The sequence below is a fragment of the Salminus brasiliensis genome, chromosome 1 (genome assembly GCF_030463535.1).
Source record: "Salminus brasiliensis chromosome 1, fSalBra1.hap2, whole genome shotgun sequence".
Classification (NCBI taxonomy): Eukaryota; Metazoa; Chordata; class Actinopteri; order Characiformes; family Bryconidae; genus Salminus; species Salminus brasiliensis.
This window is the reverse complement of record NC_132878.1, coordinates 89,657,172-89,676,493: the sequence shown is the minus strand read 5'-3', so window position 1 is coordinate 89,676,493 and position 19,322 is coordinate 89,657,172. Positions and strand designations below refer to the sequence as shown.

Below are 19,322 nucleotides of genomic sequence, written 5' to 3'. Positions count from 1 at the left end.
CAAAAGTATCTGGGACACCTACTCATTCATTGTTATTTTCTGAAATCAAGGGTCATTAAAACTGATCCTGCTTTTGTCTGAGGAATCTGTCTCTACCATCAGGGAAAAGGCTTTCTAATAGATTTTGGAGACCTTTGCTGTGAGATCTTGTTCTGCACTACAGTGAAGAGAATGCTTAGTAAGGTCAGTTTTGCATAGAATTGGTTGTTCTTATCAGGATCTATTTATTTCTTTAATAGAGACCAGTATAAAAATATAGGTTATGCATTATCATCATAAAAATTAACTAATCGTCAACTAATCGCAAAAGTTTGAATCTTGTAATCGTGACAGCCCTAGTGTAAGGGCTGTAAATTTAGCTTGCTTGGTGGATGTGTGTTTTTGCAGAGGATGAGCTACATTTATATCCCTGGTCTTGATTTCATTTTTGTGTTCTTAATTGTGTTCAATTTATTTTATTATTAATAATTTTTCTTTTATTTTTATTATAATTTTTTTTAACTATAACTAATTAGTCATCTTTTATGTTTTGCATGTTGGACTGATCTGTTTCTGTCTTTTTTATGTGTGTATTGTAATGCGTGTATTTTTTTTGCTGAAGTCCTCATTATTACATTTCTGCAATTAATTTTATGTTACATTTGTTTAATATACGCTTATGTTCTGTGTTTATGTTTAATTTAAAGTATGCCTCACTGGATTTCAACCTGATCGTTGTATGCTCTGTAATCTGTCGCACTGTTACCACAGACAATCATTTGACATGTTGTCCTGTTCAAAGAAGAGACTCCAAACACACCTTTCATAGACGATATTGGGGGGACACAGATGCTGAATTACACCAGTAATCCCTTCACAGTTCATCGAAATACGATATAGTTTCTTATACAGTAAAAATGAGGAGTCGTGGTAAATGTGCCTCATGTTAACATGTTAAAGTTTGCATTTCAGCTTATTGGAGCATTTAAAGTTTTTTAAGTATACCGTTAATATTTTACACAAAACAAAACTTGCATTTAATTTTCATTTGTAGTGCTAATATAGCAAGTTTTCCATCCAGTTTTATATGCTGGGACAAAGTGGAAAATATATCATTTAATATTTTTGTATAATTTAATAAACATTGACATTTCAAACCTTAAGTAGCTATCAGTTGCTGATGACTGAAGAAACAACTGGCCCTATGGCTTGTTCTATATTTATTTGTATAATGCAGCTTTACAGTAATCTAGTAAGAGGACAAAAGATCAACAAAACATAAAACATAAAAAATATAACCAAAAATGATGTTATCAGCAGCGTCCGGCCAAAAATCACCAGACGTTTCGGTCAAGAATTGACCACTTACACCAGATGTAGGTTATCACCCAAGACGAGTTTGCTTCTTTAGTTTTACACTAGAGCTACAAGGCTACTGTAGCTAACGGGTAATGGAAATGACTGCCTAGTCTGTAGCGCCTAATATTGTAATACTATCCCAGTAATAATAATAATAATAATAATAATAATAATCACAGAAACGTAACACAAACATCACACTTAGCTGAAATTGGTTGTGCTTATTGGAAATCAAAATTGTGATTGGCTGATTCCACTGTGACTCCTGAAGTATTTTTACTTCAGGATTAATCTACTGTAAAATGCTGCATTCATCCCAATCAGGAACTCTGAGCTTACCGTAACTTACCAATTTAAAGCATTTATGCAACCCCTGCTGTGTGAGGTTGGGTAAAAATGGACGCTAACAAAGATCTAGCACTTGTTTGGCTGCTGTTGTTGCATAGCAGCTCTTTAAAGCAGCAGTATGTAGAATTTTGTCCTTAAGTAGGTGCGTAAAACATTTGAATGGGAAAACCCGACTTATGTTTGCAACAAGCTAACATGCTAACAACAAGCTAAATTGCTGATTCTAATACAATATGAATAATATACACTTAAGTGTGTATATATACGTATATATAAGTATACAATACTTATAGATGCTAATAAGCATGTTTTAAACATTTATTCAGGAATTCAGCAAATGTCCATTGCCACCTGCTTTAAGCGAGTGCAACGAGTCAATGTGTCTCCTGCTCTTTCCAGCCATGGAGAAGCTCCATGAAATGGTTGGATGTGGTAACCGGACGAATGTTACAGACAGAGCAGCAGTCAGAGACTGGGTTGTCAAACGCTGAAGCATTCCTTTAACTCGGCCATTTCTTTTTGTCTTTCTGTTGTGCTCCCCGCCCCCACTGAGTTGGTCATGTATTTTTATTTTTAGGGTCAAAGAAGATCCAAAGCCTCAGTCAGCGCAGTAAGTATCTCTTTACCCAGAGCGCTCAGGCTTTGACCCTTCCCTTCTCATTGGTTGGTGTGCTGTGCTATATTTATATTTTTTCTTTATCTGTTCATTTCTGTTCATTGTTTATGGTGGCTTCCTCTGTGATTAGCAGTGCTTTCTCCCTCCTCTCTCTCTCTCTTTCTCTCTGGTGATTGGCTGGCTAGAGTTGGTCATTGCTTTCTTTTCTTTATTGGCTGTGTTTGAGAGCCGTCGATGGGCACTTGCTTCATCCAGTCGGAGGTGACTGGATGTGTCTGTCCCGCTTTACCTGCTTCTCAGCCCAGTCTGTCAGTTCCAGAGAGATGCTGTGTTTGATCTCTCTCTCTCTCTCTCTCTCTCTCTATCTATCTATCTATCTATCTATCTCTCTGTTTCTGTGTATAACATATGGCCGTTCTGTGTGTGGTTGGTTAACACCACCTATGGTTCCACTGGCTGCAGCTCTGCCTGCTTCCTCTATAGGGACCGTTCGGCCAAAAATCACACGAATTTTCGGCCAATAATTGACCACTCATCCCAGATTTACTTCATCAGCCAAGACGAGTTTGCTTCTTTAGTTTTGCGCTAGAGCTACAAGGCTACTGTAGCTTACGAGGAATGGAAATGACTGCTTCATCTGTAGCTCTTAATATGGTAAAACTGTCCCTTTAATAAAAATAATAAAAACAATCCCGGACACTTAGCTGTAACTGGTTGTGCTTATTGGAAATCAAAATTGTGATTGGCTGATTCCACTGTGACTCCTGGAGTATTTTGATGGTTATCTACTGTGATCTACTGTGAAATGCAGCATTCATCCAACCAGGAAATCTGAACTGCATAGCAGCTCTTTAAAGGATCAGTATGTAGATTTTTTTTTTTTAAACTTCCTTAAAAACCTGCAACATTGGGTCATATGTAAGTCCTAAGCCCTGACCACTCCTATAATCATAATATAACTAGAGATGATAAGTAATAATATAGATAGTAATAGTAGTGATGGTAATAGTAATAGTAATAGTGGCAAATAGTTAGTGTCCATGTACACTTAAAGGTAGTCGGTAATGAAGGGTGGGCAACGAAGTACCTGATCGTGACACATTCTGAAATGCAGAATCCAAAGCTGGTCTGAAACATGGCTCTGCACTGCTCTTCTAGGACTGTCTGGTGCGTTTGCGTGACCCTAGGACACATCACTGGCACTGTGAATAACAGAGCTACGAAAACATCTTACTGATGCTGCTATATTGTCACAAGCTTCGAATAAAACATGCGGGATATTTTGTAAGATTTGAAAGCCTGTGTTTAATCGTATAACAATCTAGAAAAATGTTGGACAGTGTTGTTAGCTTAGCGCTAACATTCTACTGGAATTCACTAGGGTTGCTAGCAGAAGCCGAGTTTTGGCAGTAATAGCCACGTTTGCCATGTTTACAGATCGTACAGTCCTACAGTGTTAGAAAGCACATTAGCTAGAAATCTATTACAGATGACTTGGCTCAACATTGCTTCTTAGCCAATTAGCCTTGTAGCTGTAGCGTAAAACTGAAGAACCCAAACTTCAGACACCAAACCTAGCTTGGCTAATTGGCTACATTTTGGTGTAAGAGTGTGTACGTTCGATTTTTGGCAGAACTATCGGCCCCGTCTTTTTTCCTCTCAGTTCTTTTCCCGTCCCTCTATTTTTGTATCTTTCTCTTCCTCTCTGAGTCCTCTCTCTCTCCTCTCTCTCTCACTCTCTCTCTCTCTCTCTCTCTCTCTCTCTCTCTTTCTCTCTCTCTCTCTCTTTCTCTCTCTCTCTCTCTCTTTCTCTTTCTCTTTCCTCTCTCTCTCTCTCTCTCTCTCTCTTTCTCTCTCTCTCTCTCTCTCTCTCTCTCTCTCTCTCTCTCTTTCTCTCTCTCTCTCTTTCTCTTTCTCTCCTCTCTCTCTCTCTCTTTCTCTTCTTTCTCTCTCTCTCTCTCTCTCTTTCTCTCTCTCTCTCTCTGTCTCTCTCTCTTTCTCTCTCTCCTCTCTCTCTCTCTGTCTCTCTCTCTCTCTCTCTCTTTCTCTCTCTCTCTCTCTCTCTCTCTGTTCTCTCTCTCTCTCTCTCTCTGTCTCTCTCTCTCTCTCTCTCTCTCTCTCTCTCTTTCTCTGGTACTGTGCGCATATGTTGATGTGGCTCGTTTTCCGTAGCCGCTGGTTCCCTTCCTCTCTGCCCAACATTAGTGTAGTGTGCTGGAGTGCAGCTGCGATAGTGATGGTCACTCTGACTCGTACTAGCCCTCCTCTCTCTCTTTCTCTCTCTCTCTCTCTGTGTGTCCTCTTCTGACGGTCAGCCTCGCTGATGTCCTGCTTGTCTGTGCAGGTGGTTCAAAGGTCCCTTTAGCGGGATATCGGAGCTGGTAAATAATGTTCTCCAGCCGCAGACAAAGCCCCCAAATGAGCCCCAAACAGAGTCTCCGAAGGAGCCGGAACCGTAAGTAAATTGTTAGCCTATCATCCATGTCCCTGGTCAGGTGAAAACTACATTACCCAGCAGGCCCTTCTGCCCTGTGGTCGCAGTTGAAGCTTAAGGCACACTACAGGAATTTCTGTTATGCTCTACTGTAAGGACATTTACACCGACAGTACATCTGATGTACTTCTGGTGCTTGTCTGGGAGGTTTAGGATAGGGAACCATGAAATGCTCATAAAGGGCATCTTCTGTATTTGTAACCCTGAGGTTCACTAATGACATTTGTGTGGGTTTATGTACCAAAAGCAGGCGTACTTCATTTAATAAGATTTTTATCCCTTTGGTACTGTGCCTGTAAGAGTTAGTAAATGATCTCTGTTCTGATTGGTCGCTCTGTGCTGTGCTGAATAGAAAAAGCACTGCAGACTGAGCCGTGGGACCTTTAAAATAAAATGAGGCTTTTAAAAGTAACACGAGCGAATCCTGAACCCAGGAAATCCTGGTATCTGTCAAAGATATGAATCCAGTGTCCTGTACGTTTACTCTGGCTACGTTATAGTTAGGAATGGATGTCTGGATGTGCCGGAGGCTGCTGGGGTTGAGTTGTATGGAGCTTTAGCCGAACCGAAAAATTTGTAAGATGTACTTAATCCGAAAATGATTAAACACATATATTTTCAGACACCTGGCTGCTTTAAGGTGGCCATTGTGTGCTTAATCTCTTTAGAGCACTTGAGTCTAAGGTCACCAGGTCCAATGCCACCCATCAGCATGAAGCTCTGTGTTGGGCTGTGGACCAGGAGAACTATGTTCTCTGGATTGATGGAGCTCTATCCAATATTTTTGAGATATGCCATGAGAATGCCAGAACTAATCACCCAATATAATTACCTAAATTAAAACCCACTTATGTTGTTTTTACAAAGATTCTGACATTCACCAGTGTTTTCTTATTTGAGATCTGTTCTAGTTTTACGAGCACAGTGTGATCCATCATTATAAGAGCAGAGCTGAACAATTATGTGCTTTAAAAACAGGACTTTTAGGACTTTTCTCCCAAACCAAGTTTAAGAGATATTGTCAAATGATGCCAGTTTGTCCTGTTCAAGTTAACATAGTAAATATTTAACAGCATTTCTTTTTTTAGAAGCAACTTTTGTAGAACCTTTTTTAGACCCTCAGTCCATAGTCGCATGCTGAACTACGTCAGCTGTGTGCTAGGCAATATGTTGCTCAGATAAAATTATTGGCTGAATCTTGAAAGGCTCTTTACTGTGTATGTAGTACACTACTCATAAGATAACAGCTTATACACTCAAACAGGGCAGTAAGTATCAAATACAACATATTTAGCGCTAGGTTGCTTGACTTTCCAGCACTGGAACATCATGTTTACTCAGTGTTGAAATTATCAGTTTCATGGGAACCCTGCACTCCAGGAAAATAATGCTGTTGAATTGTTGACAGTAAGGAATACAGCTTAAACGAAGCTTAGTCTGTCCACATATTATATGTGTAATTATGTGTAATTCAGCAAATAAATATATATAGTGCTCAGTTTGCAAATGAACAATGTACTTGTTTACACTGAACAAGGCTTCCCAAACCTTTATAAATCAATTCTTTCAGTTTTGAGCAAACACTTTGTTTAACAAAGATTTTGGATCAACAGTTAAGAAACCAATCCTCTTTTACAACCAAATTACAACCAATAATCCAAAACACAACACATCATCTGTTAAACATGGTGGAGGCAGTGTCATGGCATGGGCATATATGGCTGCCAGTGGAACTAGTGTTTATTAATGATAAACACACTGCAAAAGCTACCCAAAAGCTTCTTAAGTTAAAGAAAATAAATGTTTTACAATGACAGAGTCAACTGAGCAGCTTTTCACTTACTGAAGATAAAACTGAACGAGCAAGACTCACAAATTTGCAGCGACTAAAGGCGGCTGCAGTAAAAGCCTTGGAAAGCAACTCAAGGGAAGAAATTCAGCTTATGGTAATGTACATGGGGTCTGGCCTTCAGGCAGACAGTGACTGCAAAGGATTTACTTCCAAATATTAAAATAATCCTTATATTTATAACTAGGTTAGTTTGTCCAATTGCTTCTGAGCTGTGAAATGGAGGGAATGTATAAAAATAGCTGTAATTTCTAAGGTAATGTAAGGTCTACTCTTCAATCACAGCTTGGTTGGTGGTGTACAGAGGCAACAGGACACACATTGTGGACCTGACTGCATGCAATGTTCTAGAAAGCAAGTCCAAACCTGCAGAAGTGACATAAACGTCTGGTCTGTGGGTCACAGTCCTGTCACTCATATGAGGAGTCAGTGTCAGAGTGCTGGTTTATGTTTCTTCAGACTGCAGTGCGTCAGCTGAGAGGTGAGGGGAGTGTGTGTGTGTGTGTGTTTGTTATGAGACAGAGAGCAGCGTATGGTTTCATGTGGGCTGTGTGTCGCAGCTGGCTGCCTTGCTATCCGACCCACTGCCTGCTGCCAGGTCCACTGGAGCCCATCCAGGCCTGAGGTGCCTGTCGCCTGCCCGCTGTTTGGTGCTCGGGACCCGGAGTCACTCTGGGAACCAAGTGCAGTGTGTTGTGGACAGGGTGCAGAGTGATGGGCGTGGTGTGGGCGCTGGGCATCCTTTGGGAAGTATGGTTTTAGGCGTTTTTGGGGTGCTTATGTAGTGCTGAAAGCTAATGTGGAATCTCAACTAATTATCTGAACCCAGTGGGACCCAGAGTATCACACCAGGTGTGAGTGGGTTCAGGTGGGTTCACAATTACTATGATGACAAGACCAGGAATCTACCCCGTGATGCTGTTTGTCACTGCCAGAATTTAGCCTTAGCACCTTTATGCAGTTTTCAATGTCATGTTAGCATCAGTATGTCCAAATATTTGTGGACACCCCTTCTAATAAATGCATTTAGCTACTAAGTGTGCACCCATTGCTGACAGAGATGTGGAAATGCATACACACACAGCTTGTCTAGTGCCTGTAGAGAAGTACTGCCAATAGAATAGGACTCTCCAAAGCAGATAAACAGGAACCTATTGGCACCATGCTGCCTAATGCCAGGCGTGGGCTAGAGGTGTATAAAGCACCCCAGCATTGAGCTGTGGAGCAGTGAAACTGTGTTTTCTGGAATGATTGATGATGCTTTATCCAGTACTTTTTAATCATCCAACATCCTGATCTCACTAATACTCTTGTCACTGAACACTAGGGTGCATGGTTCAGTTTTCTCCCCAGTTTAACCACCTCTAACTTCCACTCACTAGCTAAGCCTCGCCCTTTTATGTTACCTACACTCCCATCACTGGTAGAATGGCCTAGCACTGCCTTCCTCCAAATGAATATTTGTGAATGGCTGAACATGCTTGGAGGAGAGCTCGAACTGCCATCTGTGTTACGTGAGCTACCAGCGGCCTGCTTGGCTAGCATTATGAGAGTGAGAGGGAAACCAGTTATGCTCTCTTGGACTCTCAGTCACAGATGGCTGTGGCATCACTAGGCATCAAATATGCAGTCTCCGAACTATACAGCCTATACTCAAGTAGAGCATATGTACAGTATTGGTATAGGACAAGACAAAGTGGCATTCTGTCATTTCTGGTCTTTGATTGTTTGGATTTGAGCTTGAAATAAATGTTCTTAGACTAGATTATAGACCTAGACTTAGATTTTGATTCAGCTCAACATATCAGGAGTAAATTAAGATTGTAAAGCATAGAATGAAGATGGTCTCTTGGTTATTTAAGCCTTGATCTGCTTCTACAATCCAGTAAAAACGTAAATGAGATTCTGTGAGTCTGTGTGGATTATTATTCTAGCACCACCTGGAGGTGAGCATGCTCGAATGGTTGATTATGTCTTGCGCGCATGAAGATGAATTCATTGACCGTGAGGAGGTGCTGAGTGGGTTCCGTCGTTATTGTGTGAGGAAAGTAATCTGAATGAGTAGGTCAGTGGGACAGGAAGGTCAGGCTATAGAGAGCTGATTCTGCATAGGCGAGGGGTTCAGTGGCATTCATCTGAGATGACAGATGACTCTGGGTGTCTCTTGGCCAGACACTTAAATCATGTTTTTTTTTAAATGCATGTCATGAACTTAACTCCAGCTTAGCAGGTCAGACGAGTCAACGTGCAAGTTCAATTTTCTGTGTAAGTTTTCCAATATTCCATCATTTTTTTATGGTTAAATAAAATAAATAACTGAACATCATACAAACCATCCGGTAATATGCAACTACAGCTGCCACTCTCCTGACCTGCCACTCTGATCACTGCATCAACAGATGTGACCACTGCCTTCCCTAATAATTCTTTGTGTAATAATTAGTTCTAATTTAACCTAAAATAACCTCTTAACACAGAAAGGCTTATTAAAGGTGTATTATTCAGCAATTCCAGGAACTTCTGTATAAACTGGTTGGGGAATTCTCTGGTAATAGAAGTCTGCACAAAAAAAAACAATATATTATATAATATAAAATAGCTTTCTACCTACATTGCCAAAAACAATCTTCTTTAAATACATGATATTTCTAATTCTCATTTATCATATTTTCACTTAAAATCATAATATACATAATATAATATACATATACTTTATTATTATATTTATTTATTATATATATTTTATATATATTTTTTTTATATAACATTTTATCTACCTATCTATCTATCTATCTATCTATCTATATATATCTCAATATTGGTAACACTTTACTCGGATTGCCACTTTAAAGTGCTCACCTGACTAACATTCATCTGAACACCTATTAAATGCAACTGAACACTAAGTTGAATGTAATTGGCTGTCTATTGATTGTCTCCTAACCCTAACCCTAACCTAAACCTTACCCTTTAGCATTAGGTTTAGGATTAGATTTAAGGTTAAGGTTAGAATTTAGTGTTGATTCAAGGGTAATGTTAAGGTAAGGGTTAGCGTTAGAGGCAGGGACCTTTTACATTCAGCTAAGAGTTTAGTTGTTATTTAATAGACCTTTAGTTGAATGTTAGTTAAATGAATGGTGAGCATCTATAAGACATCTATAATAACCCTTTTAGGTAAAGTGATACCATAGTTACATAAGGCTGGTAAAATATTGCATAATGTTCGTCTGAGAAATATCTAATGAGACGTATTAGATATTTTACCTAGATTCTTTGATCATACTCTACTACCTCTAAGAATACACTACTAGTGATAGCTAAGCTCTGGGAATAACATAAGCTTCGTGATGGATACGCTCTACTGATAGAGATGAACTGTCGTACATAACAATTACTAACCATGGACCAGGAAGATCGAGTTTTTCTGAGGCAGCATCTGCCTGGAAAATCATGGAGATCATGAAGATCTGGATGGGACTAATGTCATCAGGCCTCCTCAGAGGTTGGTGGATATCAGTAGGTAATTGGGCTGGGGGTCATTTTCTCTGGGGAGGAGGGAGACGAACTGTGACATAACCGAATTACTGTGTAGCATCTGTAAAAGAAGCAACCATCGCAGGACCCCTTGTCTCTTAAATCCCATCCAAATCAAGCTAAAGATGCTGTAAGAATAGTGGCGCATACGAGTGGTCCCCTTCAGCCATACTACCATACTCGGTCCAGCTGCATAAGTGATGCTTCTGCCTGGTCTCTAGATTTGGTCTGTGCTGGTTAACGCCCAAGCGTGTTCACACGGCAAAGAGATCTGGGTGCTCAATAATTCAGCATGCTAATGCATGTTGCAGGGGCAGATGTAGGGGCCAAAACTGCCCTAATCGGCAGATTACGGAGTGCACTGCAGGCTTTGGTTTCTACGGTGGCGGCTGATTGACAGGTGGCATACAAAATACATGTGCGACATGCGGGCACGGAGGTAGCGTTGCAGACGCACTGCCTGACCCCTAAACTCTGACCGTTGACCCAGGAGCTGACTCCTGCCAGGCCACGGCAGGGTTGCACGGGCAGTAGGAGGAGTAGATGCTCCAACACTGAAATGGCTCCCATGTGAACGGAGGGCACTACAAAGACCAAGAGTGGAGTTCTCCTCATGAACTGCATTCAGATGTGATTTATGGTATCTTATCCAGAGTGACTTACATTGAATCATGTGACAGAGTTTGGAGAATGTAGAGTTAGGAATCTTGAGAGATTGTGTGTAGAGTGGTGTACTTGCCTTACCTGGGAATCGAATGACTGTCTGCCATTGGGAGGGCAAGACTGTTACAGTGTTGTTATCCATTATGCTACACCATCTGCATTCCAGCACCGCACAAGCTTTTAAGCCAATTTCCAGAAATGTTAATAATTATTACTGATCATTTAATCTGTTAATACTCACAAAAGGTAAAACTGAGATGCTAAGCTAACATTGCTAACAAACGCTGGACACTGTCACCAATCTCGTCTTGATAAACACTTGCAGAAATAGATTTGCTATGTAAACAAGTAAAGAAAGAACAAGCTATGTTTTTTTATATTGTTAATATTTTTATTGAGATGAACACATATTTAACTTACAGGCATCAAAAATCAATTTATTAGATTTTTTTTGTTATATCTCCGAAAACCTCCACCCCTCTCCACTGCCCTGCTTAAACTGCCTTTAGGTTAGAACAGTGTATACAATAAACAAATGTATAGTATATACATGTATATATATATATATATATATATATATATATATATATATATATATACACACATATACATATCCCAAACAAGGTGAAGAAAAAACAAACAAACAAATAAAACACCTAAACAAACAAACACCCAGACATGGGGGGAAACACTGTGGACATTAAAAACAAGCAAAGGTTAACCTCTTAAACGGACTATGGTCTGCCGATGAGCCAAAAGTGTTATAAACCAGAGAATAGTTTCACCAGTTTGTACAGATGTCCCTGTAGTTACTGAGTAATACACCCTGATGTGTGTTGATAAGGCTTGGGTGTTAAGGGGTCCATTAAACAGTATGGAAAGACTTTATTAAAGCTGGATGTGTAAGGGGACATTTCTGAGCGTGTATTTACTGAGGTGAGAATGGTGACGATCTTATATGCAGTGTTGGTTGGTCAGCAGTGTTAGCTTAGTTCTAAACTAAAGAAGCAAACCTTTACATACCAAACATACCAAACATGTCTTGACTGACTGACTGCATTTGAGATAAGTGCTGCATTATTCCTTTAAAGGTGGAAAAGCTTTTGTAAATGCTTCCAAAGATCCCCAAAAAACCTTTTTCAATATAATATAGAGCTTTTTGCTTAGGGTGAACAGCTGTAAATCTTTTTTGAGGGGGATAAGACCATTCTGAGCAGTCAGGGCAGCCATATGAGTTTGCAAGTAGCTTACTAATTAACTAGTTAGTTAACTAGTTAATGCACTATATGGACAAAAGTCATTAATATGGACTTGGTCCCTCCCCTTCGCAGCTCTAACAGCAGCAGGTCTGGAGCTCTGCAGTTATTGAGTCAGCAGAACGTTGGAGGCTTTTCTGCACTATGCTTTGAGCTCAGCACTCGGCCCATGACCCCGCTCTGTAGCTTTACATAAGATAAGATAAGATAAGATAATCCTTTATTAGTCCCACAGTGGGGAAATTCTCAGTGTCACAGCAGAAAAGGGATAGCAAGACAATCAGATGCAAAAACATAGATAAATCACCACTATATACACAATATAAATAATAGAAGTAAAAAAAGCATTAACAATATTATTTACAGATTATGTAAATTGGCCCTTAATTGCACATGTGGGGGGGGGGAGGTATTGCACATAGTATTTTTACATTGAGGGACCTCTGTTTCCTGAACATGTGTGTATAGTTTAAGTGTGTGTGTATGTGGTCCGTTGGGTGCAGTGTTGGTTGTGCAGTCTGACGGCAGCAGGAAGGAAGGACCTGCGATATCGCTCCTTCACACACTTGGGGTGAAGCAGCCTGTCACTAAAGGAGCTGCCCACTGCTGCCAGAGTCTCATGCATGGGGTGGGAGCTGTTCTCCAGCATGGATGCCAGCTTGGCTGTCATCCTCCTGTCTCCCACCACCTGCACTGGGTCTAAGAAGCTTCCCAGGACAGAGCCGGATGGCCCTCTTTATGAGTTTATTCAGTCTCTTCTTGTCTGCCATCAAGATGCTACTGCCCCAGTAGACCACTCCATAAAAGATGGCAGATTGTCCCTGCACTCCAAAGGACCTCAATCTCCTCAGTAGATAGAGTCTACTCTGGCCTTTTCTTGTAGAATGGTCTGTAACTTCTTGGCTGAGTTGCTGTGGTTCCTAAATGCTTCCACTTTTCAGTAATACCACTCACAGCTGATGGTGGAAGATCTAGAAGGGAAGAAATTTCACCAATTTCCAATCAATTTTCTTGTTGTTGCAGTGGTGGCTCCTATTACAGAACCATGCTGGAACTCAGTGAGCTCTTTAGAACCACCCATGGATGCTTGATTTTATACACCCGTGGCAATGGGACTGAATAAGACACCTGAATTGAATCATTAAGTATTGAAGTATTGTGTCCCAATACTTATGTCCATATAGTGTAAATGCTTTATCAGCTTGTCTGTATGCCCTTTTTGGTCTTGCGTGAACTGTACTATTAATGTAATACTGTGAGTTGTACTATAAATAGCATCATATCTTTATTTTAATTCATTTTAGGAGAAATCGTATTTACACAATTTGTCTCTTATAAGCCACATAAGCAAGACTGTTGGAGTTTACTTAGGAAATGAATGTAATTTGTGGTAAGTGTGAGGGTGTAGGCTTGCAGTTAGCACAGTGCAAATCAATGAGGTTTCCTTTACTTCTTAGTCTGACATTAGATCACATTAGCCTCAGCTTCATAGCTCAAAACTAAAAAAGCCAACTTCAGAGGCCCAACGCACCTCGTCTGTTTGACTATGTAGAGAGTAAAGGGGGGGTTCTTGTGTAAATGAGATGTTTGACTGAACCTTTGCTGTAAAGTATTGCTTTGCATCTCTGCTGTATTGTTTGGCTGACACTACAACACTCTGTCTTGAACATGAGAGGCTCTTTGTAACGCAGAGCTGTTGCTACTGCTGTGTTTTCGCCGCCATGTGAATTCAGCGTTTGCACATGAGCCCGTACCGCTTGGCTGCTGCGAACGCTCCTGGTGTTCGCTTACGGCTGGCCCTGAAATAGAAGCATGGGTGCAAATGATTCATTAAATGGCGAGAAACCTGAGAAAGTAGAATTCGATTCAGCCACAGCTTGGCACTCCACCAAACCCCGCCTACTATTAGTGAAGGATCTGTTTTAATCTGAGGGAGTGGCTCTGCGGACGAACAGCAGTTCTGACCACAAGGGGATAATGATCCTTTTATTAGTGTATATATTACATATTAAGTCTTGTGGGTTTTTAGATGTAGTGCTATAAACTACTGTGTAGAAGTTGTGTAGGAATCAGTGTTTTTTAGTAATATCAGAAACAGAACATCTTCAATTACCCAGCTGGCCACCAATGTTAATATACGTTGTTATCTGGTTGAATGGACTGTAGATCATGATGTCGGGTTGACCGAAATTTAACATCAGCGCAGTGTCTAATGCCAACATGAGTTTGATGTAGAATAGTGACGACAGCTGATGTGGATCATTTGTTGGTTGTAAGTTGGGATGTTGAGTAGGCAAAATTAGGGATGCCACTCAGGACTATTTTTCTATCGATTAATCTAACGATTATTTTGTTGATTAGTCGATTGATCGAAATGATTACATTTACATTTACTTCACATTTACAGCATTTATCTTATCCAAAGTGACTTACAAAAGTGCTTCTCTATTTATTTGAGAACAACCTTAACTAGTTTGAGTAGACTAATATTCAAAGATCTAAGACCTCTAAGTTTAGACACTACTAAACACAAGTCAATCTGGAGACCATAATAACCTACTCTTCGCCCAAGTGCTCTCAGAAGAGGCAGGTCTTCAGTCTGCGTTTGAAGACAGCGAGTGACTCTGCTGTTCTGCTGATTATTTTCCATCCAAAAAATTCAATATAAGTACAAGTACAAATAAAAATAAGTACAAATTTAGGTTTAACCAAGAACTTCAGCAAAACAGTCAGCAGTGCATTGGGCTGTGTATAGCCCTTATTAAAGTGCAAGTGATCTAGTGTATCTATACCATTTCCTACACAAAGAATGTGATCTCTGGAGAACCCTGGCGTCAAAGTACGTGGTTGCTGGTGGTCAGTGGTGCAAGAGGTATGGACTTCAAGTCATGCAAAAAAGAAAAACTGACATAATGTTAAAAAGATACATTGGCCTTAAATATTGTCATCAACTACGGCGAAGAATCACAGCAGTCCTAACCAAAATCCACTGCTCAAACACCCCTAACATCCACTATTCAGACACCCCCAACTGAAAGCATTCATTTAGTAAATTATTCCAAAGCTTTTAATGTTAGTGTACAACCTTAAAAAAGGGTTTCAGGAGAACCACCAGGACTTAAAGAAACATTTAAGAGGCTCTTTGTCTGGTTAAATAGTTCTCTATGTATTAGGTTCTATATAGAGCAAAATTGTTCCATTATCAAACTAGTCAAACCCCCTTTTTAGTACGATATAGAGCCCTTTTGTTTAGAGTGTATGTTTTCTGTGCCAATCTGAAGTAGTTTTAATGTAGAAGGTAAGATTCAACACACAGTATATGATTTATAGTAAACTCTTTCAGTACGTCAGCCATGTTTTTAACCTGCATTGCATCATGGTTGTGAGAAAGCTTGTATTATTATAATTTTTTTTTATCATTTTAGAATATAAATTATTTCTGTTGATCCGTTCATCATGAGAAGAAAAGGACAGCTGGTGATTTCTTTAAGTTTAACAAAAAGAAAGAAATGCAGCTTCAAGATTTTTACACAGCAGAGTTCGAGGTGGATGGGTGGGGGGTACTGGTTGGAGGCTTGAGAGCCCAGGGTAAAGAGGGGTAAACCAGCAACCATACATATGTATGACTGACAGGGTGCTTTTGGGTGCTCTTGGTTGCCCATGGCCAAAGCTCTTAACCCCCTCCCCCCACTAATATGAGCATTTCCCCTTTTAAATGTTAACAGTAAAGCATACCTTATCTGATTGGTCAACCTCGCTTGCTGTATTCTGATGTGCTGTGTGTCTTTTTCTGCAGGAAGCTGCACCAGCAGTTCGAGTCGTATAAGGACCAGGTGAAGAAGATGGCGGATGAGGCCCAGACCACACCGGAGCAAAAGACTGACGCGCCCACCTGCGGAATTTGCCACAAGACCAAATTTGCCGATGGCTGCGGCCACCTCTGTTCGTATTGCCAAACCAAGTTCTGCGCCCGCTGCGGGGGACGGGTGTCGCTCCGCTCCAACAAGGTACGAGCACTCAGGCTGAACAGGTCTGGCTGTGTTATGGCACCTTTTTCTCTCAGGCTGCCGTAGAAAAGTGTATCTACAGCTATTTCGCTGAGGAGAAAGTGTTTACTCACATTAGAATAAAGAAGATGAAATTCTAAGGTATTAGAGGAAGGCCAGTATTTACAGTCACCGTCCCGTCTATCATTAAAATCAATCAGCTGAGCTGCTGGTAGAGCTGAACAAATGCTTACAGTGTTTGTAGTCACAGAGAAGATCAGCAACCAGCAACTGTGCATATTACAGACACTTGGATACCAGCATATCCTATACCTTTACTGACCAACAGCATATTCTGACCACTGAACACTGACTGTCTTTGTATTTATTTTAATTATATTTTTTGGTTTACACCTAAAATCACACTTACAGCTTATATAGATAATTAGCTTTCTTGGCTAATGCCTAAGACCTTTGCACATTACTGTACTACAACAAAAAGTTTGATATGCTGATCAAGCAGTCATTCAGTGTGAAATTACAAGCACTTACCAGTAGCAACTATGGTTGAAGTGTATTCTGTTATAAGAAAGCAGGCAATCAGGTCATTGCCAAATCATTCATACACACACACATATATATCTATATCTTGCTGTCACACAAATACCTCGTATGTCAATGTTTGCCATTTGTCCTTTATATTGTGTCATATTTCCATGGTGTACCAATACAAATGCTCCAAAATGATTGATGTCACATTGACTTCCATCGAAAGTTAAGAAGGTTATTTCCTTCTCTTGTAATGCTGCCGTTATGGAGATACAATGTTTTTGCGTCACAGCAATATATTTACTTTATAATCATATGTATCTTTATACATCTTTATAATTGTTATACATATATTGTTATACACATAACATTCACATTATACAGCCCTGATTTAAACACTGTACCACTATAGTACCAATACATCAAATGGTAATACATAGATCAATGTTTTTAATAGTTAAGATGATCTTGACCAGTGGTTTTCAGCTCCAGTTGTGGGGATGTACTGCTCAAAGTGCATAGTTTCTGCCATTTCTGCCTCAACATATAAGATGTAGCTCATCAGCTAATTATCAGGCATGTCATGAGCTGGATTAGCTGTAGTGGGAAATTGTGATAATACCTGAAACTATGCAGGATACTGGGATTGAAAACCTCTGATCTCGACAATACAAACATTGGCAAACAGCACATTTAAACACTGCTGAAAAAAACCCACTTACTTCAATCATAGTCGACTGACCAAGTCATGCCAAGACACTGGAGTTATGGGTCTAATATTTCTGAATTCTGTCACGTTAGACCTCTGTGTCTAAAAAAAATCTTAACGTCAGACATCAAACATGTCCTGGCCGATCGACTGTATTTTGGAAAAGGTGGAAGTGGGTAAATATAATTTGTAAATTTGTGAATCCTTGTGTAATTTTGTGGTGTCACACGATGATTTGGTTAATGTATAGTTATTATTATATCTTTTTAAGCTGCTCTTTTTCATCTCAGGCCTGCAGCCCTGAACGTGGCTTTCCTATTGTTTTGATATTGGCTGTCTTCTCTTTATGTTCTGGCACTGTTTGTCATCTCAGTGCACTGAACTTACTGAAATCTTGGCTGCGTACAGACATTTGGATTAAGACACACAAGACTTTAATGAAAGAGAGACGTTTTCTCGGCTGCTCACTTGAGTTGAACTCAGAAAGTGGAAGTTAGAGGCAGTTCAAGGCGGTGTCATTTGTTTAATGGCCACAGGAGGGCGATGCTGCCTCTTTCTCTGATATTTAGGAACTCTAGACTTGAGAGGACATACACTATATGGACAAAAGTATTAGGACACCTGCCCAGGGAAGGCTAGATTCTTTAACAAGATTCTTCAACTATGAGGATTTGATTGCATTCAGTGACAAGAGCATTAGTGATGTCAGGAATGGTGCCACCCCACCTCATCTTCAACCACCCAGCTCAGCCCAAAAGTATTAGATGGGGCACCAACCATCATTCCAGAGAACAGTTCCACTGCTCCACAGCTCAAAGCTGGGGGCCTTATGCCCCTCTAGCCTGGCATTAAGCATAGTGCCAATCGGTTTGTGTTTATCTGATTCTATTCTATTGGCAGATCTTCTCTACAGGGTCTAGACAAGCTGGGTGTGTATCTGTGCATTTGCACATCTGTGTCAGCAATAGGTGCAACTTACAGTAGCCGAATGCATTCAGTAGAAGGGGTGTCCACAAATATTTGGACATATAGTGTATATGTGTTTTGTCTTCCTTTAAATGAATAGAAGCTAGCAACAATGAACAGAAGCTAGTAGCCACCAGTTAGGAGATAAAAAATAATGTACTATTTATTTAAGTGCTGAACGCACTGGAACGACAGTGTACAGATATGTGTATGTGTGTGTCTTAACGTCACTCATAGTCCTTCCCCTCTCTTTTCTCTCTTTTTCTCACCCCTGTGGAATCGCAACAGGAGGACAAAGTGGTTAGCATCCTTTTATTTCTTTTTCAGTAGCCCCCCCACACACACATAGTTCAGTTAACTATGGCACAATTGATTGAAAAGATGGGTCTGGTGTAGGGCTGGGCGGGTGAAAAATGTGTATCACAGTATATTTAAAGATTTGGGTTATTTTAAAAGGCTTAACGGTAAATCAAAATATTTCATTTATTCATATATTATTTATTTTTACCAGTAAAATTGACTTTTAAAATGGACGTATAATTAAGAAAGTACTTTTGCACCCCACAAGTAAGTGTGTGTGTGTGTGTGTGTAGAGAGGGAGAGAGAGAGAGAGAGAGAGAGACTTAAGAGAGAGTTAAAGAACTGTTTTAGTAATTTACTGTGTGATTGTAGTTAAAGTGCCTCAGAGACTTCGCTTGTTGACGACCTCTCCCAAAGATCTTATATGTATTATAAGGTCTGCCTCTCCTCTGTGATGACAAGTTTGCTCATTTTATATCTTAAATCATTTTATACTGAGGCCCTTCAGGAGCGTTTTTGTGCTAGCTTACTGTGGCTAGCAACACAATACTAAGCAATTTGTGATATTTGCATCTATTATGCAGAGCTAAAGTTCATTCTGCACTGCAGGGGGCAGTGGTGGCTCAGTGGTTAGAGCACCAGACTATTGAAGACAGTGTTGTGGGTTCGATACCTTGATTTGGCTAGCTGCCACATTTGGGCCCTTGGACAAGG

General features: G+C 40.1%; 1 protein-coding gene across 29 annotated transcripts in view; it reads left to right on the top strand.

Annotated features, from left to right (window-relative positions):
• The window catches only part of rims2a (regulating synaptic membrane exocytosis 2a), a 268,366-nt gene that overhangs the window by 27,626 nt on the left and 221,418 nt on the right, over positions 1–19,322 (top strand). For 19 of the 29 annotated variants that reach the window (XM_072692306.1, XM_072692304.1, XM_072692300.1 and 16 more), the window contains exons 3-6: positions 2,264–2,296; positions 4,647–4,757; positions 15,895–16,105; positions 18,597–18,608. In XM_072692306.1, the coding sequence (XP_072548407.1) occupies positions 2,264–2,296; positions 4,647–4,757; positions 15,895–16,105; positions 18,597–18,608 (367 nt within the window). The remainder of the gene's footprint in view (positions 1–2,263; positions 2,297–4,646; positions 4,758–15,894; positions 16,106–18,596; positions 18,609–19,322) is intronic. The other 10 variants (XM_072692322.1, XM_072692310.1, XM_072692296.1 and 7 more) reach the window with 4 other exon arrangements.